The sequence below is a fragment of the Myxine glutinosa genome, chromosome 12, assembly GCF_964187855.1.
Source record: "Myxine glutinosa chromosome 12, kmMyxGlut1.1, whole genome shotgun sequence".
In the NCBI taxonomy this organism is placed as follows: Eukaryota; Metazoa; Chordata; class Myxini; order Myxiniformes; family Myxinidae; genus Myxine; species Myxine glutinosa.
Genome location: NC_136272.1, coordinates 7,432,956 through 7,457,984, shown reverse-complemented (window position 1 = coordinate 7,457,984; position 25,029 = coordinate 7,432,956). Strand labels below are relative to the sequence as shown.

Here is a 25,029-nt window from a genome sequence, read left to right as displayed (position 1 = left end):
CAGACTGGTAAAGAAGGCAATGCACACTAATAAAGAAAGGATTGCAGACTCATAAACAGGGGAATGCAGACTGATAGAGGGAATGTGAACTGATTAAGAAGAGAATGCAGACTGATAAAGAAGGAAACAGACTGATAAAAAAGTTATTGCAGACTCACAAACAAGGGAATGCAGACTGATAAAAAAGTGATTGCAGACTGACAAACAAGGGAATGCAGACCAATAAAGGGAATGCAGACCAACAAACATGGGAACGCACACACTGATAAATATGGGATTGCAGACTGATAAAGAAGGGAGTGCAGATTACAGGGGAATGCAAACTGATAAAGGGATTGCAGACTGATAAACAAGGGAATACAGACTGATAAAGGGATTTCAGACTGATAAATGGAATGCAGAATGACAAAATGGGGAATGCAGACTGACAAACAAAGGGAATGTAGACTGACAAAGGGAATGCAGACTGACAAACAAGGGAATGCAGACTGAAAGAAAGGATTGCAGACTGGTAAACAAGGGATTGCAGACTGGTAAACAAAGGAATGCAGACTAATACAGAAGGGATTAGAAGAAGAAGAAACAGGGTAATGCAGACTAATACAGGGAATGCAGACTGATAGAGGGAATGTGAACTGATAAAGAAGGGAATGCACACTGATAAAGAAGGGATTGCAGACTGTTAAACAAGGGAATGCAGACTAATAAATAAGGGAATGCAGACTGATGAAGAATGGAATGCAGAGTGATAAAGAAGGAAACAGACTGATAAAGACAACAGACTGACAACAGACCGATAAAGAAGGGATTGCAGGCTGATAAACAGGGGAATGCAAACTAATAAAGGAAATGCAGACTGATAAAGAAGGGAATGTAAACTGATAAAGAAGGGAATGCAGACTGACAAATAAGAGAATCTAGACTAATAAAGAAGGGATTACAGTCTGATAAACAAGGGAATGCAAAATAAAGAGGGGAATGCAGACTGATAAAGAAGGGAATGCAGACTGATAAAGAAGGGATAACAGACCGATAAACAAGTGATTGCAGAATGATAAAGGGAATGCAGACCAATAAACAAGGGATTGCAGACTGATAAAGAAGGGATTGCAGACTGATGAAGAAGGGATTGCAGACTGATAAGGAAGGGATTTCAGACTGATAAACAAGGAAATGCTGACTGATAAGGGAATGAAAACTGATGCAGAAGAGAATGCAGACTTACAAAGAAGAGGGGAAAGAAGCAACAGAAAATGATGGGGAGTGTAATCGTTGAGACCTACCAAAGGTATTGATCGAGTTGTTTCCAATCATAGAATGACATTGCTGCTCCGCCTCCAGAAGGATCTTTACCTGCTCTTCCTTCGACATCACATAACTGCCTTTCACCTGTCCACTCCAAAAATATGCATGCACACATACCATGGATTACAAAACTCAACCAATGAATGTGAGTATCACCTACAGAGTGGTATGTTGGGTTATCAATTGGCAAAACAAACTTTTACATTGGTCATGCAAAGACTGTCACTTTTGTATACTGCATTTATTATCAATATTAGAATTTTGGTCGTTTTGAAACAGGATTCAAAAGTAAAAAGTGCTAAAATGTACAAATGTACTGACAAAGGCAAACCAACATTAACCAACAACAACAAAATTCCTAATATGGTGCCTGATTACTTATCTACTGATAACGGAGTGTCTTGGGGGCACCATGCTCATTACCTGGACAAAAAGGGGTTACAATGAGGCAAAGTGGGAAATCTTATACGATACTTTTATTCTTCTCGCAAATCCATATTGGATAAAAATAATGGACAAATTCGGCCACGTTGGTTGCATCTTTACTGAGGCACAGCTGTACTACCTCCTAATGCACCTGCACATTGCGGCAGGAATTTGGAATTTAGCCAGGGGTAGTGGTACACAATGGCATCCTCTTCTCGAAAGGCATCATGGGATCTTTAACGCCCAAAAGCGAAAACCTGCAGACAGGATATCTGGAATAACATCCCTCCGGAAGACATCACACTCGTTGATGTAAATGTCCTGCCTGTGAAACATCAAGGTGATCAAGGTGACAGTTTATAGTCGGGTTGTGAATTGAACCCAGACTAGTCCACTCAAAGGTGAGTACGCAACACCTGAGCTACCTTATGAGCCATATTGGATCTATTCGGGGTACTACATCTTTTAAAGGTCCACATTGTGGCCTGATAGACATGTTCAAGATGATGAAGGGTATCGATAAATTGCAGAAGTAACTAGAACGCCACTCAGTAGAGCGCATACTCCCGCCGTGGGTCAAGTTGGAATAGTACGATTTCACAAAGGTTTGAGGGAGTAGTTCAGTGACAACACAAGACAAGACAACACAAGACAAGACAACACAAGACAAGACAACACAAGACAGACACTGCACAGATATATATTTAGAATACATATATAGAAGATAATGTTTAAAAAAAACAAGGCAATTTCACTTACATTTTCGGATACAGCGTTCAATTCTGTATAAGTGAGTGTAGTTTGAGGCATTTGGGACTTCAAATAAAATTGTAAGCCAGGAAAACGTTCGTTTCATTCCTTAGGGATACAACATGTAAAACTGGCCCAAACGTGAAAACAAAACTCGCTCATTTTAAGTCGTACAAGCTAATGCGACCACTCATTCTTCTGGGAAGAATCCCGTGCACATGCTTGTCACACTTATAACTCACCTAAGTCTTTATAAGTTCATCAAATACTGACACCGCGATTGACATTCGCTGAGGTAAATGTTGATATCTCTTCTGATGTTTAAAAAAAACAGTTTTAAAGCATTATACGTATCAAACGATACATTTTATGAAACGGGGAAACCTAATACACACTTTGGTGGTTTTAAAATGACAGAATATGTCTTTATTAGAAAGAAGAAAAAAAAAAGAACCTTGAAGACGACGCTGCTAACAAAATACACCGCTCTAACGCATAACCACGAGTTTAAACTACATTTACAACAAATATGAAAAATATTTTCATATCGCAATGTTAAATATAGAATATATAGAAGATAATGTAAAAAAAAAAAAATGAGCCCTATCTTCCAATGGTAAACAATCCTTCAAAAAATTCCTGGATCCGGAATAATATCCTGAGCTTCACCAAAAACTAATCAATTCTTCCTTATCCCAAGGGCAATCATCGCACCAACTTTCATCCAAATCCGTTCAGAACTTTTCCAGATATCTTGTTCACAAACACACACACGCACGCACACACATACGGACACGAGTGAATCCATTACTCCCTGGCCAGCAAAATGGATAAAGCGACTTTCAGGTGACACAGCCGGCTGAGAGTAACAAAGAGGAGAGTTGGGATGGTAATAAGGGGTCTTTGACTCAGAGGGTAGTTACCTCTGCCACCGAAGGTGGATGGAGGTTGCTTTCACCTATGTCGGTGTTTTTGTTTGGTTGTGAACAGGATATCTTAAAATGTTGTGCACTGATTCGGATGAAATTTGGTGGACAGGGTGTGTATGTGACAAGGAATAATTGATTAGATTTTGGGAAAGATCTGGATCCAGATACTAGAATTTTAAAAACTAGGGCATGCCCGTACTATATCTATATCTAAAATTATATCCCCCCCCTCTATTTACATGAAATGGTTTGGTCCAAAGCGAACGGCTTGCGAGTGGTGACAATCCCCCCCCTCTATTTACATGCAATGGTTTGGTCCAAAGCGAACGGCTTCCGGAGTTTGGTAAAGAAATCGCCATCGCGTGCACAAACGCGCAGGAAAGCGAATGAATCGCAAATTCGTTTTTATTAGTTGTAAAACATAGTTTAACGCCAACATAGTTTGCAAACGTGAAATAAATGAATACGCTCTCAAATGTGCCATCCGAGGCAGAGTGTGCCCGCCACGTTCGGCACACGCGATCGTTCGCTGCTCTCTGATTGGTTGAATCGTTTTTTGGACATAGCTCGGTAAGTAATTGTCCGATTAATATGAAACCTTGAAAAGGCACATCCTCGGGTCCCCAGCAATATACCTGGCAAGTTAAAAGTATATCGGACCCGTGGTTGTCGAGAAACAGCGGTCACAGACAAACGTACAGACAGAGATTACTGGAATTATAGATAGACTAGGGCATGCCCGTACTATATATATGCCCGTACTATATATCTATCTAAAATTATATCCCCCCCCTCTATTTACATGAAATGGTTTGGTCCATTCGCAACGCCAAAGCGAACGGCGAACGGCTTGCGAGTACAGTGACAATCCCCCCCCTCTATTTACATGAAATGGTTTCGTCCATTCGCAACGACCACAGAACCCCCCCCTCTATTTACATGGAATGGTTTGGTCCATTCGCAACGCCGGCACACGCGATCGTTCGCTGCTCTCTGATTGGTTGAATCGTTTTTTGGACATAGCTCGGTAAGTAATTGTCCGATTAATATGAAACCTTGAAAAGGCACATCCTCGGGTCCCCAGCAATATACCTGGCAAGTGAAAAGTATATCGGACCCGTGGTTGTCGAGAAACAGCGGTCACAGACAGACAAACGTACAAACGTACAAACGTACAGAGATTAGGCCAGATAAAAAAAATGAGTTGGTGATCGTCCTTTTTTCTCAAAAGTTCGGGTAGGGAGGGAGGTTTTTATTTTTATTTTTTATTTTTTTTTCCTACTTTCCATTGAGTTTTGTTGACATGGAAAAATATGAAATAAAGACTCCTTTCTCCTCAAAATGATTTAATTTCTTCATTCATCTCACAGATTTACAGACATTGCCCAAATCTCTATGAAACACAGTGTTTGTGTGATTTTGGATGATGTTCAATGTCCTAGGCCCTAGCTGAGCTTGGTAGTGAAAGGGCAAGACACCTGTACATGTATATCCACCATGACATCGGCAAAACAGATAAACACCATGCCCTTGGCACCTTGAAACTATCGAGCATGTTGAACAAGGTTTCTGCCACGCTTTGGTACTGGCTTTGCAGTACAAATGTTACATGGAGGGTATTGCCCTGCCTTTTCGACCAAATTCTCCTCAGTACCACAGTGGATGCAGAGCATTTCATAGCCAGCAGAGTAGTACGCTAGTTCTATAGGGGAAGCACAGTTCAGATTGGCACGAACATAAAGATCAGCGAGTCTGGTATCCTGTTCAGGATCGTTATCACCATTGTTGTTGATCTCCGTGAACACACTTCCACAGCTGTAGAGAATGGTGTCCATAGCAGCACGAATCGATAGATTTCAGCGGGAAAAATCTCACACAATAGCCACCATGAATGGCTAACGTAAAATGGGTGAAGTTGCCTGAGGCACTTGCGACGCTCTGCGCAGCACGCACTGCGCATGCGGTGCAGAACGGCACCAAATTTGACTGTGAAAAGATCGTTTTTGAATGATTTTTTTCAAAATAAAAAATAAAAAAAGTTTCGGGTCGGGTGTGTTTCGTAGGGTCGGGCGGGGACGATCACCAACTCATTTTTTTTTTCTGGCCTTACTGGAATTATAGATAGATGATTCTTCACCATTGAATGAAATGGCCAAAACAATATAGAGCATAATATCTCTATATGTTGGTGATGGATTCGGTCGAAACTTGGTGGACAAGGTAGGTGTGTGACAAGGACAAATCAATTCAATTTTGGTGAAGATCCGAATACGGATCGTGATACTAGGAAATTTTGATTTTTGCAGTGATGGATCTTCACCATTGAGGGATTGGGCCAACAACCATATATGGCATGATATGTAATCAATGCATGGAATGATCTCCTAGAAAGGTCGTGGAAGCAGAAGCAGGTAGATAGATATAAACTGGGATAAGACAAGTACCAATAAATCATTGCAGATGGAGGGGTGCAGAGATATCGGGAGGACTTGTGGTACAGGTGTGTCATGATTGTGATATCTGTGGGTTAGTCTCGTCGAAGGTGAGAGTGCGTGGTCGGTGTTTGTACATTCCAACCCTACAACCAGCACTTTTGTCCGCCCCTATACTCCCCCCTCACCAAGCAAAACGTAAATAGATCGACCATCCATTGAGATAGATTGGAGTCGAGGGTTGACAGAAACTTACTTCTATACCTTCTCAGGTGCAAAAGACAGAATCGAGGAGCAGTTGCGCACGACTGGGAAGGGTGGGTACAGAGAGAGAGAGAGAGGAATTATGGAACACAAGAATTTGAAGCAAACACAAAATTGAGGCGTTGCGCTTTCTCACGAGCAGAGTCACATGTGGTGCCATTTGAAGTGGTGGAAGAGATGGAAGGGGCACGTACACCAGAGACCGACTTGACAAGGCGCCACCAGGTTTTAGAGAAGGAAGACAAGTTTGAAAGTTCATTCTTGAGGTTGGACAGATGTTGTTTTCTGGCTCTCCTGAGAGTAGACACACACTTGTCGTGGGTATTGTGTAATGATCCGAGGTTGCCTTCTGTAGGATTTGCCTTCCAGGAGTAAAATGCAAGTTGTTTAAAAGCAACTGCTTCACCACAAGGTTCGGAGTACCAAGGATGGGAGAGGTTGGGGTATCATAACTGAAGACGAGATGGGATGAATCTGTGCACAAGAGAGAGCAGGTTTCTCATGAAGATTTCCCAAGCTGAATTAATATCCGGGGCGGTAGATATAGGAGACCAGTCCTAAAGAGTTATGGCTGCTGTCAGACTGTTCTCTGAGAATGGCCAGAGAGATGTTGACCTTCACAAGCACGTGGTCAGGAGACGTTGGTGCAGTTTTACACGAATTACAAGGACATTAGTAGACAACGAACCCGCCTCCATCTGTGGTGTTTGAACTCGGGTTACCTGCATTATTCAGCAGAGGTTCAGATGCCAACACTAACAACCCAAACCGATTACTGTATTTCAAATTGATTATACTAGGGCATGCCCGTACTATATCTATATCTAAAATTATATCCCCCCCTCTATTTACATGAAATGGTTTGGTACATGAAATGTTTTGGTCTATTCGCAACGCCAAAGCGAACGGCGAACGCTTTACATGAAATGGTTTGGTTCATGAAATGTTTTGGTCCATTCGCAACGCCAAAGCGAACGGCGAACGGCTTGCGAGTACAGTGACAACCCCCCCGGGGTTTTAATTAGTTTTAAAACATAGTTTAACGCCAACATAGTTTGCAAACGTGAAATAAATGAATACGCTCTCAAATGTGCCATCCGAGGCAGAGTGTGTCCGCCACGTTCGGCACACGCGATAGCTCGCTGCTCTCTGATTGGTTGAATCGTTTTTTGGACATAGCTCGGTAAGTAATTGTCCGATTAATATGAAACCTTGAAAAGGCACATCCTCGGGTCCCCAGCAATATACCTGGCAAGTTTAAAGTATATCGGACCCGTGGTTGTCGAGAAACAGCGGTCACAGACAAACAAACGTACAAACGTACAAACAGAGATTACTGGAATTATAGATAGATGTTCTTAGTTTGAAATTCTTTTTACAGCATCAGTTCCTATTTTGCATTTACCACCTATCGCTCAAATCCCACATTTTTACATGTCCCCTTCGCTGCAATCATGCAATTCACATTCCGGACAAGTTACGGACGAGGTTCTGCAGAGGACATCCGTTTTGACAGGGGTGCTGAGAGTGGGAGAAACCATTGTTATATCTTGATTCCTACAGATTGGATTTCACTGAATTCTATTGAACGTGACTCTCTCTTTCCATCGTTGTCATTCTAAAAAGGTGACTGCAATAAGGTTGTAGATCCCATTGTATCCTCTCCCACCCACCTCTCTCTGCTGTTTGGAGCCATCAACATATTATTGTCCGCAAAATGACAGTCTCTTTCCTCTCCACAGCCCTCATTTTCCCCCCAATTCACATACGCCCCAAACATCCGCTTTCCCCTCCCTCCTTTTTCCCCCCAATTCACATACGCCCCAAACATCCGCTTTCCCCTCCCTCATTTTTCCCCAATTCACATACGCCCCAAACATCCGCTTTTCCCTCCCTCATTTTCCCCCCAATTCACATACGCCCCAAACATCCGCTTTCCCCTCCCTCATTTTCCCCCCAATTCACATACGCCCCAAACATCCGCTTTCCCCTCCCTCCTTTTTCCCCCCAATTCACATACGCCCCAAACATCCGCTTTCCCCTCCCTCATTTTTCCCCAATTCACATACGCCCCAAACATCCGCTTTTCCCTCCCTCATTTTCCCCCCAATTCACATACGCCCCAAACATCCGCTTTCCCCTCCCTCCTTTTTCCCCCCCAATTCACATACGCCCCAAACATCCGCTTTCCCCTCCCTCATTTTCCCCCCAATTCACATACGCCCCAAACATCCGCTTTCCCCTCCCTCATTTTCCCCCCAATTCACATACGCCCCAAACATCCGCTTTCCCCTCCCTCCTTTTTCCCCGCAATTCACATACGCCCCAAACATCCGCTTTCCCCTCCCTCATTTTTCCCCAATTCACATACGCCCCAAACATCCGCTTTTCCCTCCCTCATTTTCCCCCCAATTCACATACGCCCCAAACATCCGCTTTCCCCTCCCTCCTTTTTCCCCCCAATTCACATACGCCCCAAACATCCGCTTTCCCCTCCCTCATTTTCCCCCCAATTCACATACGCCCCAAACATCCGCTTTCCCCTCCCTCATTTTCCCCCCAATTCACATACGCCCCAAACATCCGCTTTCCCCTCCCTCCTTTTTCCCCGCAATTCACATACGCCCCAAACATCCGCTTTCCCCTCCCTCCTTTTCCCCCCCAATTCACAAACACCCCAAACATCCGCTTTCCCCTCTCTCCTTTTTCCCCCCAATTCACATCTGCCCCAAACATCCACTTTCCCCTCCCTCATTTTCCCCCCAATTCACATACGCCCCAAACATCCGCTTTCCCCTCCCTCCTTTTCCCCCCCAATTCACCTACGCCCTACACATCCGCTTTCTCCTCCCTCATTTTTCCCCAATTCACATACGCCCCAAACATCCGCTTTCCCCTCCCTCATTTTCCCCCCAATTCACATACGCCCCAAACATCCGCTTTCCCCTCCCTCCTTTTCCCCCCCAATTCACCTACGCCCCAAACATCTGCTTTCCCCTCCCTCCATTTTCCCCCAATTCACATACGCCCCAAACATCCGCTTTCCCCTCCTTTTTCCCCCAATTCACATACGCCCCAAACATCCGCTTTCCCCTCCCTCCATTTTCCCCCAATTCACATACGCCCCAAACATCCGCTTCCCCCTCCCTCCCTTTTCCACCCCTCTCCGATTCTCCCTTTTCCATCCTAATCTGCCTGATTATTTTAACATTCCAAAAATATTCACCATTTGAACCACACCTCCATCGACCTCTGTCTCCCATCTCCATATGACCTATGTAGATGACTACTTAAAGTACAAAAAAACAAAAACTATAATGAGAACATTTCGACCTGTCGTTTTCACGTGCTTTGAATTCATCGACGATATTACATTTTGACTTAGAATGTAGAAATTTCACGGAATGTCGTGAAAACATCGCACAGTCCTCTGCTCCGGCGAAGCACTCACAAGAGTGGTATTGTGTTCAGTTGTGCCACTGTGTGATGTGAATGTCACCTCGATCCGGCTTCTCGCTCTCACGAGGAATGTGATGTATGTGTCAGGCATGATGGCCGGAGGGGATGTGAGGGCTAGTTGGAGTGAGAAAGGATGTGGAAAGAGAGAGGTGAAAGCACATATGGAAAGGATGTAAATGATGAGCAGCTTTCAGATAAACTTGGTTGTTTTGTCCTCATGTAGCGAGATGAACGAGCCAAATGTAACCAAGTACACACAATATTTAATAAACTTAGTTCTTTTGTTATTTTATAGATATATTAATGAGCCAAATGTAACCAAGTAAATACAGTATTTAATAAACTTAGTTATTTTGTTATTTTATAGATATATTAATGAGCCAAATGTTACCAAGTACACACAATATTTAATAAACTTAGTTCTTTTGTTATTTTATAGATATATTAATGAGCCAAATGTTACCAAGTAAATACAGTATTTAATAAACTTAGTTATTTTGTTATTTTATAGATATATTAATGAGCCAAATGTTACCAACTACACACAATATTTAATAAACTTAGTTATTTTGTTATTTTATAGATATATTAATGAGCCAAATGTTACCAAGTACACACAGTATTTAATAAACTTAGTTATTTTGTTATTTTATAGATATATTAATGAGCCAAATGTTACCAAGTACACACAGTGTTTAATAAACTTAGTTATTTTGTTATTTTATAGATATATTAATGAGCCAAATGTAACCAAGTAAATACAGTATTTAATAAACTTAATTATTTTGTTATTTTATAGATATATTAATGAGTCAAATGTAACTAAGTACAAACAGTATTTAATAAACTTAGTTATTTTGTTATTTTATAGATATATTAATGAGCCAAATGTTACCAACTACACACAATATTTAATAAACTTAGTTATTTTGTTATTTTATAGATATATTAATGAGCCAAATGTTACCAAGTACACACAGTATTTAATAAACTTAGTTATTTTGTTATTTTATAGATATATTAATGAGCCAAATGTAACCAAGTAAATACAGTATTTAATAAACTTAATTATTTTGTTATTTTATAGATATATTAATGAGCCAAATGTAACCAAGTAAACACAGTATTTAATAAACTTAGTTATTTTGTTATTTTATAGATATATTAATGAGCCAAATGTTACCAAGTACACACAGTATTTAATAAACTTAGTTATTTTGTTATTTTATAGATATATTAATGAGGCAAATGTAACCAAGTACACACAGTATTTAATAAACTTAGTTATTTTGTTATTTTATAGATATATTAATGAGCCAAATGTTACCAAGTACACACAGTATTTAATAAACTTAGTTATTTTGTTATTTTATAGATATATTAATGAGCCAAATGTTACCAAGTACACACAGTATTTAATAAACTTAGTTCTTTTGTTATTTTATAGATATATTAATGAGCCAAATGTAACCAAGTACACACAGTATTTAATAAACTTAGTTCTTTTGTTATTTTATAGATATATTAATGAGCCAAATGTTACCAAGTACACACAGTATTTAATAAACTTAGTTATTTTGTTATTTTATAGATATATTAATGAGCCAAATGTTACCAAGTACACACAGTATTTAATAAATTTAGTTATTTTGTTATTTTATAGATATATTAATGAGTCAAATGTAACTAAGTACAAACAGTATTTAATAAATTTAATTATTTTGTTATTTTATAGATATATTAATGAGCCAAATTTAACCAACTACACACAATTTTTAATAAACTTAGTTATTTTGTTATTTTATAGATATATTAGAGTCAAATGTAACTAAGTACAAACAGTATTTAATAAACTTAGTTATTTTGTTATTTTATAGATATATTAGAGTCAAATGTAACTAAGTACAAACAGTATTTAATAAACTTAGTTATTTTGTTATTTTATAGATATATTAATGAGCCAAATGCTACCAAGTACACACAATATTTAATAAACTTCGTTATTTTGTTATTTTATAGATATATTAGAGCCAAATGTAACTAAGTTAACCCAATATTTAATAAACTCCGTTATTTTGTTATTTTATAGAGATATTAATGAGCCAAATGTAACCAAGTAAACACAGTATTTAATAAACTTCGTTATTTTGTTATTTTATAGATATATTAATGAGCCAAATGTTACCAAGTAAACCCAATATTCAACAAACTTAGTTATTTTGTTATTTTATAGATATATTAATGAGCCAAATGTTACCAAGTAAATACAGTATTTAATAAACTTAGTTATTTTGTTATTTTATAGATATATTAATGAGTCAAATGTAACTAAGTACAAACAGTATTTAATAAACTTAGTTATTTTGTTATTTTATAGATATATTAATGAGCCAAATGTTACCAAGTACACACAGTATTTAATAAACTTAGTTATTTTGTTATTTTATAGATATATTAATGAGCCAAATGTAACCAAGTACACACAATATTTAATAAACTTAGTTATTTTGTTATTTTATAGATATATTAATGAGCCAAATGTAACCAAGTAAATACAGTATTTAATAAACTTAATTATTTTGTTATTTTATAGATATATTAATGAGGCAAATGTAACCAAGTAAACACAGTATTTAATAAACTTAGTTATTTTGTTATTTTATAGATATATTAATGAGCCAAATGTTACCAAGTACACACAGTATTTATATAAACTTAGTTATTTTGTTATTTTATAGATATATTAATGAGCCAAATGTTACCAAGTACACACAGTATTTAATAAACTTAGTTATTTTGTTATTTTATAGATATATTAATGAGTCAAATGTAACTAAGTACACACAATATTTAATAAACTTAGTTATTTTGTTATTTTATAGATATATTAATGAGCCAAATGTAACCAAGTAAATACAGTATTTAATAAACTTAATTATTTTGTTATTTTATAGATATTTTAATGAGCCAAATGTAACCAAGTAAACACAGTATTTAATAAACTTAGTTATTTTGTTATTTTATAGATATATTAATGAGCCAAATGTTACCAAGTACACACAGTACGTATTTAATAAACTTAGTTATTTAGTTATTTTATAGATATATTAATGAGCCAAATGTTACCAAGTACACACAGTATTTAATAAACTTAGTTATTTTGTTATTTTATAGATATATTAATGAGCCAAATGTTACCAAGTAAACACAGTATTTAATAAACTTAGTTATTTTGTTATTTTATAGATATATTAATGAGCCAAATGTTACCAAGTACACACAGTATTTAATAAACTTAGTTATTTTGTTATTTTATAGATATATTAATGAGTCAAATGTAACTAAGTACAAACAGTATTTAATAAACTTAATTATTTTGTTATTTTATAGATATATTAATGAGCCAAATGTAATCAACTACACACAATTTTTAATAAACTTAGTTATTTTGTTATTTTATAGATATATTAATGAGCCAAATGTTACCAAGTACACACAGTATTTAATAAACTTCGTTATTTTGTTATTTTATAGATATATTAATGAGCCAAATGTTACCAAGTACACACAGTATTTAATAAACTTCGTTATTTTGTTATTTTATAGATATATTAATGAGCCAAATGTAACTAAGTAAACACAGTATTTAATAAACTTAGTTCTTTTGTTATTTTATAGATATATTAATGAGCCAAATGTAACTAAGTTCAAACAGTATTCAATAAACTTAGTTATTTTGTAATTATATAGAGATATTAATGAGCCAAATGTAACCGAGTAAACACAGTATTCAATAAACTTAGTTATTTTGTTATTTTATAGATATATTAATGAGCCAAATGTTACCAAGTAAATACAGTATTTAATAAACTTAGTTATTTTGTTATTTTATAGATATATTAATGAGTCAAATGTAACTAAGTACAAACAGTATTTAATAAACTTAGTTATTTTGTTATTTTATAGATATATTAATGAGCCAAATGTAATCAACTACACACAATTTTTAATAAACTTAGTTATTTTGTTATTTTATAGATATATTAATGAGCCAAATGTTACCAAGTACACACAGTATTTAATAAACTTAGTTATTTTGTTATTTTATAGATATATTAATGAGCCAAATGTAACCAAGTACACACAATATTTAATAAACTTAGTTATTTTGTTATTTTATAGATATATTAATGAGCCAAATGTAACCAAGTAAATACAGTATTTAATAAACTTAATTATTTTGTTATTTTATAGATATATTAATGAGGCAAATGTAACCAAGTAAACACAGTATTTAATAAACTTAGTTATTTTGTTATTTTATAGATATATTAATGAGCCAAATGTTACCAAGTACACACAGTATTTATATAAACTTAGTTATTTTGTTATTTTATAGATATATTAATGAGCCAAATGTTACCAAGTACACACAGTATTTAATAAACTTAGTTATTTTGTTATTTTATAGATATATTAATGAGTCAAATGTAACTAAGTACACACAATATTTAATAAACTTAGTTATTTTGTTATTTTATAGATATATTAATGAGCCAAATGTAACCAAGTAAATACAGTATTTAATAAACTTAATTATTTTGTTATTTTATAGATATTTTAATGAGCCAAATGTAACCAAGTAAACACAGTATTTAATAAACTTAGTTATTTTGTTATTTTATAGATATATTAATGAGCCAAATGTTACCAAGTACACACAGTACGTATTTAATAAACTTAGTTATTTAGTTATTTTATAGATATATTAATGAGCCAAATGTTACCAAGTACACACAGTATTTAATAAACTTAGTTATTTTGTTATTTTATAGATATATTAATGAGCCAAATGTTACCAAGTAAACACAGTATTTAATAAACTTAGTTATTTTGTTATTTTATAGATATATTAATGAGCCAAATGTTACCAAGTACACACAGTATTTAATAAACTTAGTTATTTTGTTATTTTATAGATATATTAATGAGTCAAATGTAACTAAGTACAAACAGTATTTAATAAACTTAATTATTTTGTTATTTTATAGATATATTAATGAGCCAAATGTAATCAACTACACACAATTTTTAATAAACTTAGTTATTTTGTTATTTTATAGATATATTAGAGTCAAATGTAACTAAGTACAAACAGTATTTAATAAACTTAGTTATTTTGTTATTTTATAGATATATTAGAGTCAAATGTAACTAAGTACAAACAGTATTTAATAAACTTAGTTATTTTGTTATTTTATAGATATATTAATGAGCCAAATGCTACCAAGTACACACAGTATTTAATAAACTTAGTTATTTTGTTATTTTATAGAGATATTAATGAGCCAAATGTAACTAAGTAAACCCTTTATTTAATAAACTTCGTTATTTTTTTATTTTATAGAGATATTAATGAGCCAAATGTTACCAAGTAAATACAGTATTTAATAAACTTCGTTATTTTGTTATTTTATAGAGATATTAATAAGCCAAATGTTACCAAGTAAACACAGTATTCAATAAACTTATGTTATTTTGTTATTTTATAGAGGTATTAATGAGCCAAATGTTCCCAAGTAAACACAGTATTCAATAAACTTAGTTATTTTGTTATTTTATAGATATATTAATGAGCCAAATGTAACTAAGTAAACCCTTTATTTAATAAACTTCGTTATTTTGTTATTATATAGAGATATTAATGAGCCAAATGTTACCAAGTAAACCCAATATTTAATAAACTTCGTTATTTTGTTATTTTATAGAGATATTAATGAGCCAAATGTTACCAAGTTAACCCAATATTTAATAAACTTCGTTATTTTGTTATTTTATAGAGATATTAATGAGCCAAATGTTACCAAGTAAACCCAATATTTAATAAACTCCGTTATTTTGTTATTTTATAGAGATATTAACGAGCCAAATGTAACCGAGTAAACACACTAACACAGTATTCAATAAACTTAGTTATTTTGTTATTTTATAGATATATTAATGAGCCAAATGTAACTAAGTAAACCCTTTATTTAATAAACTTCGTTATTTTGTTATTTTATAGAGATATTAACTCAACAACATCCCTCAACATCGATGGTATCCCAGTATCCACCTCCCCTCACATCCGGAATCTTGGCGTCATCTTTGACCAAACCCTTTCCTTCGACAAATACACTAAACAGATCACAAAGTCAGCCTTCTTTCACCTGAAAAACATTGCCCGTCTCCGCTCATCCCTCTCCTCCACGGCTGCAGAAACCCTCATCCACGCCTTCATCACCTCCCGTCTGGACTACTGCAATAGCCTCCTCTATGGTTCACCCTCAAAAATCACCAATAAACTCCAATACATTCAGAACTCCGCTGCCCGTCTACTCACCCATTCCCGGACCCGTGACCACATCACCCCCGTCCTTTACAAGCTTCACTGGCTCCCCATCCCCCAGAGAATCCAGTACAAAATCCTCCTCTTGACATACAAAGCCCTCCATAACCTGGCCCCATCCTACCTGGCTGACCTCCTCTCCAGACACACTCCCACCCGCAACCTCCGCTCTGCTGGTACCAACCTCCTGACCCCCTCCATCCGGACCAAATTCAGATCCTGGGGGGACAGGGCCTTCTCCATCGCTGCTCCCACCCTCTGGAACTCACTACCTCACACCATCAGAGACTCCTCCTCACTCACCACATTCAAAACATCACTAAAGACCCACCTCTTCAACACTGCATTCAACATTCAACCCACAGCATTTAACCCCTGACTATCTCTTCTCCTTCTCCCTCCTTTTGCTTTAAATATTTCCCTATTGATTCTTGTCTTTTTGCAATTGTTGTTTTCATGTATTGTTATGCATTATGTTTTCCACTCTGTCAAAGCGCCTTTGGGCTTCTGGAAAAGCGCTATACAAAATAAATGAATTATTATTATTATTATTAATGAGCCAAATGTTACCAAGTAAACACAGTATTCAATAAACTTAGTTATTTTGTTATTTTATAGAGATATTAATGAGCCAAATGTAACTAAGTACAAACAGTATTCAATAAACTTCGTTATTTTGTTATTTTATAGAGATATTAATGAGCCAAATGTTACCAAGTAAACACAGTATTCAATAAACTTAGTTATTTTGTTATTTTATAGATATCTTAATGAGCCAAATGTTACCAAGTACACACAGTATTTAATAAACTTAATTATTTTGTTATTTTATAGAGATATTAATGAGCCAAATGTTACCGAGTAAACACAGTATTCAATAAACTTAGTTATTTTGTTATTTTATAGATATATTAATGAGCCAAATGTTACCAAGTACACACAGTATTCAATAAACTTAGTTATTTTGTTATTTTATAGATATAGTAATGAGCCAAATGTAACTAAGTTCAAACAGTATTCAATAAACTTAGTTATTTTGTTATTATATAGAGATATTAATGAGCCAAATGTAACCGAGTAAACACAGTATTCAATAAACTTCGTTATTTTGTTATTATATAGAGATATTAATGAGACGAGTAAACACAGTATTCAATAAACTTAGTTATTTTGTTATTTTATAGATATATTAATGAGCCAAATGTAACTAAGTAAACACAGTATTTAATAAACTTAGTTCTTTTGTTATTTTATAGATATATTAATGAGCCAAATGTAACCAAGTAAATACAGTATTTAATAAACTTAATTATTTTGTTATTTTATAGATATATTAATGAGGCAAATGTAACCAAGTAAACACAGTATTTAATAAACTTAGTTATTTTGTTATTTTATAGATATATTAATGAGCCAAATGTTACCAAGTACACACAGTATTTATATAAACTTAGTTATTTTGTTATTTTATAGATATATTAATGAGCCAAATGTTACCAAGTACACACAGTATTTAATAAACTTAGTTATTTTGTTATTTTATAGATATATTAATGAGTCAAATGTAACTAAGTACACACAATATTTAATAAACTTAGTTATTTTGTTATTTTATAGATATATTAATGAGCCAAATGTAACCAAGTAAATACAGTATTTAATAAACTTAATTATTTTGTTATTTTATAGATATTTTAATGAGCCAAATGTAACCAAGTAAACACAGTATTTAATAAACTTAGTTATTTTGTTATTTTATAGATATATTAATGAGCCAAATGTTACCAAGTACACACAGTACGTATTTAATAAACTTAGTTATTTAGTTATTTTATAGATATATTAATGAGCCAAATGTTACCAAGTACACACAGTATTTAATAAACTTAGTTATTTTGTTATTTTATAGATATATTAATGAGCCAAATGTTACCAAGTAAACACAGTATTTAATAAACTTAGTTATTTTGTTATTTTATAGATATATTAATGAGCCAAATGTTACCAAGTACACACAGTATTTAATAAACTTAGTTATTTTGTTATTTTATAGATATATTAATGAGTCAAATGTAACTAAGTACAAACAGTATTTAATAAACTTAATTATTTTGTTATTTTATAGATATATTAATGAGCCAAATGTAATCAACTACACACAATTTTTAATAAACTTAGTTATTTTGTTATTTTATAGATATATTAGAGTCAAATGTAACTAAGTACAAACAGTATTTAATAAACTTAGTTATTTTGTTATTTTATAGATATATTAGAGTCAAATGTAACTAAGTACAAACAGTATTTAATAAACTTAGTTATTTTGTTATTTTATAGATATATTAATGAGCCAAATGCTACCAAGTACACACAGTATTTAATAAACTTAGTTATTTTGTTATTTTATAGAGATATTAATGAGCCAAATGTAACTAAGTAAACCCTTTATTTAATAAACTTCGTTATTTTTTTATTTTATAGAGATATTAATGAGCCAAATGTTACCAAGTAAATACAGTATTTAATAAACTTCGTTATTTTGTTATTTTATAGAGATATTAATAAGCCAAATGTTACCAAGTAAACACAGTATTCAATAAACTTATGTTATTTTGTTATTTTATAGAGGTATTAATGAGCCAAATGTTCCCAAGTAAACACAGTATTCAATAAACTTAGTTATTTTGTTATTTTATAGATATATTAATGAGCCAAATGTAACTAAGTAAACCCTTTATTTAATAAACTTCGTTATTTTGTTATTATATAGAGATATTAATGAGCCAAATGTTACCAAGTAAACCCAATATTTAATAAACTTCGTTATTTTGTTATTTTATAGAGATATTAATGAGCCAAATGTTACCAAGTTAACCCAATATTTAATAAACTTCGTTATTTTGTTATTTTATAGAGATATTAATGAGCCAAATGTTACCAAGTAAACCCAATATTTAATAAACTCCGTTATTTTGTTATTTTATAGAGATATTAACGAGCCAAATGTAACCGAGTAAACACACTAACACAGTATTCAATAAACTTAGTTATTTTGTTATTTTATAGATATATTAATGAGCCAAATGTAACTAAGTAAACCCTTTATTTAATAAACTTCGTTATTTTGTTATTTTATAGAGATATTAACTCAACAACATCCCTCAACATCGATGGTATCCCAGTATCCACCTCCCCTCACATCCGGAATCTTGGCGTCATCTTTGACCAAACCCTTTCCTTCGACAAATACACTAAACAGATCACAAAGTCAGCCTTCTTTCACCTGAAAAACATTGCCCGTCTCCGCTCATCCCTCTCCTCCACGGCTGCAGAAACCCTCATCCACGCCTTCATCACCTCCCGTCTGGACTACTGCAATAGCCTCCTCTATGGTTCACCCTCAAAAATCACCAATAAACTCCAATACATTCAGAACTCCGCTGCCCGTCTACTCACCCATTCCCGGACCCGTGACCACATCACCCCCGTCCTTTACAAGCTTCACTGGCTCCCCATCCCCCAGAGAATCCAGTACAAAATCCTCCTCTTGACATACAAAGCCCTCCATAACCTGGCCCCATCCTACCTGGCTGACCTCCTCTCCAGACACACTCCCACCCGCAACCTCCGCTCTGCTGGTACCAACCTCCTGACCCCCTCCATCCGGACCAAATTCAGATCCTGGGGGGACAGGGCCTTCTCCATCGCTGCTCCCACCCTCTGGAACTCACTACCTCACACCATCAGAGACTCCTCCTCACTCACCACATTCAAAACATCACTAAAGACCCACCTCTTCAACACTGCATTCAACATTCAACCCACAGCATTTAACCCCTGACTATCTCTTCTCCTTCTCCCTCCTTTTGCTTTAAATATTTCCCTATTGATTCTTGTCTTTTTGCAATTGTTGTTTTCATGTATTGTTATGCATTATGTTTTCCACTCTGTCAAAGCGCCTTTGGGCTTCTGGAAAAGCGCTATACAAAATAAATGAATTATTATTATTATTATTAATGAGCCAAATGTTACCAAGTAAACACAGTATTCAATAAACTTAGTTATTTTGTTATTTTATAGAGATATTAATGAGCCAAATGTAACTAAGTACAAACAGTATTCAATAAACTTCGTTATTTTGTTATTTTATAGAGATATTAATGAGCCAAATGTTACCAAGTAAACACAGTATTCAATAAACTTAGTTATTTTGTTATTTTATAGATATCTTAATGAGCCAAATGTTACCAAGTACACACAGTATTTAATAAACTTAATTATTTTGTTATTTTATAGAGATATTAATGAGCCAAATGTTACCGAGTAAACACAGTATTCAATAAACTTAGTTATTTTGTTATTTTATAGATATATTAATGAGCCAAATGTTACCAAGTACACACAGTATTCAATAAACTTAGTTATTTTGTTATTTTATAGATATAGTAATGAGCCAAATGTAACTAAGTTCAAACAGTATTCAATAAACTTAGTTATTTTGTTATTATATAGAGATATTAATGAGCCAAATGTAACCGAGTAAACACAGTATTCAATAAACTTCGTTATTTTGTTATTATATAGAGATATTAATGAGACGAGTAAACACAGTATTCAATAAACTTAGTTATTTTGTTATTTTATAGATATATTAATGAGCCAAATGTAACTAAGTAAACACAGTATTTAATAAACTTAGTTCTTTTGTTATTTTATAGATATATTAATGAGCCAAATGTAACTAAGTTCAAACAGTATTCAATAAACTTAGTTATTTTGTAATTATATAGAGATATTAATGAGCCAAATGTAACCGAGTAAACACAGTATTCAATAAACTTAGTTATTTTGTTATTTTATAGATATATTAATGAGCCAAATGTTACCAAGTAAACACAGTATTTAATAAACTTCGTTATTTTGTTATTATATAGATATATTAATGAGCCAAATGTTACCAAGTAAACACAGTATTTAATAAACTTCGTTATTTTGTTATTTTATAGATATATTAATGAGCCAAATGTTACCAAGTAAACACAGTATTTAATAAACTTAGTTATTTTGTTATTTTATAGATATATTAATGAGCCAAATGTTACCAAGTAAACACAGTATTTAATAAACTTCGTTATTTTGTTATTATATAGATATATTAATGAGCCAAATGTTACCAAGTAAACACAGCATTTAATATACTTCGTTATTTTGTTATTATATAGATATATTAATGAGCCAAATGTTACCAAGTAAACACAGTATTTAATAAACTTAGTTATTTTGTTATTTTATAGATATATTAATGAGCCAAATGTAACTAAGTAAACACAGTATTTAATAAACTTAGTTCTTTTGTTATTTTATAGATATATTAATGAGCCAAATGTAACTAAGTTCAAACAGTATTCAATAAACTTAGTTATTTTGTTATTTTATAGATATATTAATGAGCCAAATGTTACCAAGTAAACACAGTATTTAATAAACTTAGTTATTTTGTTATTTTATAGATATATTAATGAGCCAAATGTAACTAAGTAAACACAGTATTTAATAAACTTAGTTCTTTTGTTATTTTATAGATATATTAATGAGCCAAATGTAACTAAGTTCAAACAGTATTCAATAAACTTAGTTATTTTGTTATTATATAGAGATATTAATGAGCCAAATGTAACCGAGTAAACACAGTATTCAATAAACTTAGTTATTTTGTTATTTTATAGATATATTAATGAGCCAAATGTTACCAAGTAAACACAGTATTTAATAAACTTCGTTATTTTGTTATTATATAGATATATTAATGAGCCAAATGTTACCAAGTAAACACAGTATTTAATAAACTTCGTTATTTTGTTATTATATAGATATATTAATGAGCCAAATGTAACTAAGTACAAACAGTATTCAATAAACTTAGTTATTTTATAGATATATTAATGAGCCAAATGTTACCAAGTAAACACAGTATTTAATAAACTTCGTTATTTTGTTATTTTATAGATATATTAATGAGCCAAATGTTACCAAGTAAATACAGTATTTAATAAACTTAGTTATTTTGTTATTATTTAGATATATTAATGAGCCAAATGTTACCAAGTAAATACAGTATTTAATAAACTTAGTTATTTTGTTATTTTATAGATATATTAATGAGCCAAATGTTACCAAGTAAACACAGTATTCAATAAACTTAGTTATTTTGTTATTATATAGAGATATTAATGAGCCAAATGTAACTAAGTACAAACAGTATTCAATAAACTTAGTTATTTTGTTATTTTATAGAGATATTAATGAGCCAAATGTAACTAAGTTCAAACAGTATTCAATAAACTTAGTTATTTTGTTATTATATAGATTATAGAGATATTAATGAGCCAAATGTCACCAAGTATGCAAATAAATGTAAAGCCGAATGCCTCAACTCTGTGTTTGCCTCTAAATCTTGTGTCCCAAACCCATCCCTCTCTGTACCCACCTTGCCCAGTCGTACCCAGCTGCTCCTGGACTCTGTGTCCTTTTCTCCTGACAAGGTAGAGAAGTTTCTGTCAAACCTCGACTCCGATTCTGCAACTGGACCAGACGGCATCAGCCCACGGGTCCTAAAATCCTGCTCTGTCGCTCTTTCACTCCCTCTCTCTGTTCTCTTCACCCTCTCTTTTGCTCAAGGTCATCTGCCAGAATCTTGGAAATTAGCCAACATCACCGCTTTACACAAAAAAGGTGCAAAAACAGATCCTTGCAACTACAGAGCAATCAGCCTGTTCCCAATTATCAGCAAAGTCATGGAATCCATCATTGCTTCAGATAACAAATCCTTCCCCTTCTCCAATGGCTTGATCTCTGATCATCAATTTGGTTTCAGACCAGGTCACTCTATTCAATTTGCCGACCTCAGAAGGATGACAGGCTGAGTCAACCCCCCTGGCGTTAATTCAACGATCAACCGGGATTCGAACTCAGGATCCCAAGCCAGCACCCTAACCGTTAAGCCAACACCAGGCTTATCTTCACCATTGAGATAGGGCAAAAACAATATATAGCACGATATCTCAAAAAGTTGTGGACTAATTTGGATGTAACTTGGTGGATCGGTTGTGTGTGTGTGACAAGGATGAGCAAAAGTGTGACACAATTAACTTTTTTAATGTCCATAAAATAATCTAAATTGATAGATTAACCTAAACTTCTCATCACTGAGGACAGGTACTTTTGCTCGTACAGCAAACAATACAAATAATAATATACGTCTTCTCTAATACTAAACCACAAACATTTATTTTTACAAATGAAACACTTTTCACTCATTAGCAAACATACCTGTGTGATGAGGAGGTGCAGAATGGACAGGTAAACACCAGTGGAGACTCGAAACATGGCCAAGAATAACTGTTGATCCACAGGTTATGAATCATCCATTCACATATGCCATGTTGTATCGTCTCTCGGTCAATGGTCAGAATCTTCCATCTTTCATCTCTCTGTCCCTCTCTCTCTACTTGTTGGAGTCTCATGTGCTGTTTTCCATTTATCTGCTTTTGGTTCTCATCGTAATGAATGCAAATCTGCAGTAGGATGGCATCTTGTAAATAAGTCATTTTCTGTGTGTGTGTGTGTGTGTGTGTGTGTGTGTGTGTGTGTGTGTGTGTGTGTGTGTGAGTGTGTGTGTTTGTCTCTGTGTGTGTGTATCTGTGTGTGCATGTGTGTAATACATTAAAATACATTAAATAATACATTAAATACATTAAATAATACATATAATACTATTATGAATTTTGGGGTAGGGGGATAAATAGATTTTGGGTAGATCTGCATAGGTAGGTGCTCCGATGATCATGGGTAGCAAGAAACATCTCGATGTAAACAAGTAGAGGACCCGTCTAGCCGTATGTCGGATTAAGTGTATCTTCGTCCCCATTTCAAGGAATGGGGCATGTTAAGTAGTTGTATGGTTTATGCTAATTCCCCGGTGTGCCAAACCAGTGATCATACCTGTGTCCTGTATGGCAACGCACCGTAGACATTAGTTAGGCCCATTATCGCACACACTACTTAAATTTCTCCTCCGCCATAAGAACAATTAGACTCACCGGAAGCTAGTTCGGGGCACTGCCGATGCAGCCACAGCCAGCCACATCACCAGCTGGCATAGCAACACACATCGAGCAAGCCAGGCAATAGACACACCCAGAAGGACTCCTGATTTGTCGAGGGAGGGGCAAGAAGCAGGCCGCCGATTGGCGGAGTAAGGAAGAGCTCATGATTGGTCATGGGAGGGGCAAGAAGCAGGCTGCCGATTGGCAGAGTAAGGAAGAGCTTGTGATTGGTCAAGGGAGGGGAAGAAGCGATGCACTGATTGGCGGGGAGAGAGAGCTGACGTCACGAGACTATCGATAAAACGACTAGTAAGCTGGCATTTTGACCTTCTTGTTCTGGTTCCTCTCGTGGTTGGACTGCCTCTTGCATGAGCCTGCCTGCGAGTGAGTGTGGACGATCGGCGTTCTGGTCCTCGGTGCAAGTGGTTGCGTGCCGGCCTCGTCTCCTTGTTCCCCTGTTCGTTTGGCATTGGGGATTGAAACAGCCGATGGGAGAGGCGGTGCGTGGACGGGAGTACGAGCACTGCGGTGTGTGAGGACATCAAGGCCTGTTTCGCGCCAACGGCCAAGCAATTTCCCGTGAACACCAGCGTCATGTCCGGACTGCGTGCTCGTGTTGGTGACGTTGACGAGGATATACACTGCAGACAGAGATAAGCTCGCACCACAGAAACACAACATTTATTTTAATTTATCCTCCCCATTTGTCTGTTGTCGAAGTCTGTATATAGGAGCGCTCATTAGAGGATTTTATTTACCAGCGCGTTTCATTGTTCTCAGGGTCCGGCAATAAAGCTGTGTTTATTTTCGTACATAAAATCCGCCTCGGTTTGAGTTACTTTTTGCAAGGTGAAGACGCCTGCATGGGGCCCGTACAGGTGAGTCGGTATTCTTCTTCTTCCTGCTAGCGTATCATTCGCCATCAATTGGATAACGCCTCAAAGTAAGCTCGATTGCTATCCGTGATTTCC

General features: G+C 34.7%; 2 protein-coding genes across 3 annotated transcripts in view; both read right to left on the bottom strand.

Moving 5' to 3' along the window:
* LOC137416569 (parathyroid hormone/parathyroid hormone-related peptide receptor-like) overlaps window positions 1-1,696 on the bottom strand; it is a 34,076-nt gene extending 32,380 nt beyond the window's left edge. Inside the window, exon 1 of the mRNA XM_078766435.1 lies at window positions 1,284-1,696. Coding sequence (XP_078622561.1) covers window positions 1,284-1,425 — 142 coding nt within the window. The 5' untranslated portion in view covers window positions 1,426-1,696. The remainder of the gene's footprint in view (window positions 1-1,283) is intronic.
* Window positions 1-25,029, bottom strand: part of LOC137438259 (ankyrin repeat and MYND domain-containing protein 2) — an 821,307-nt gene that overhangs the window by 791,697 nt on the left and 4,581 nt on the right. The window lies entirely within an intron of this gene.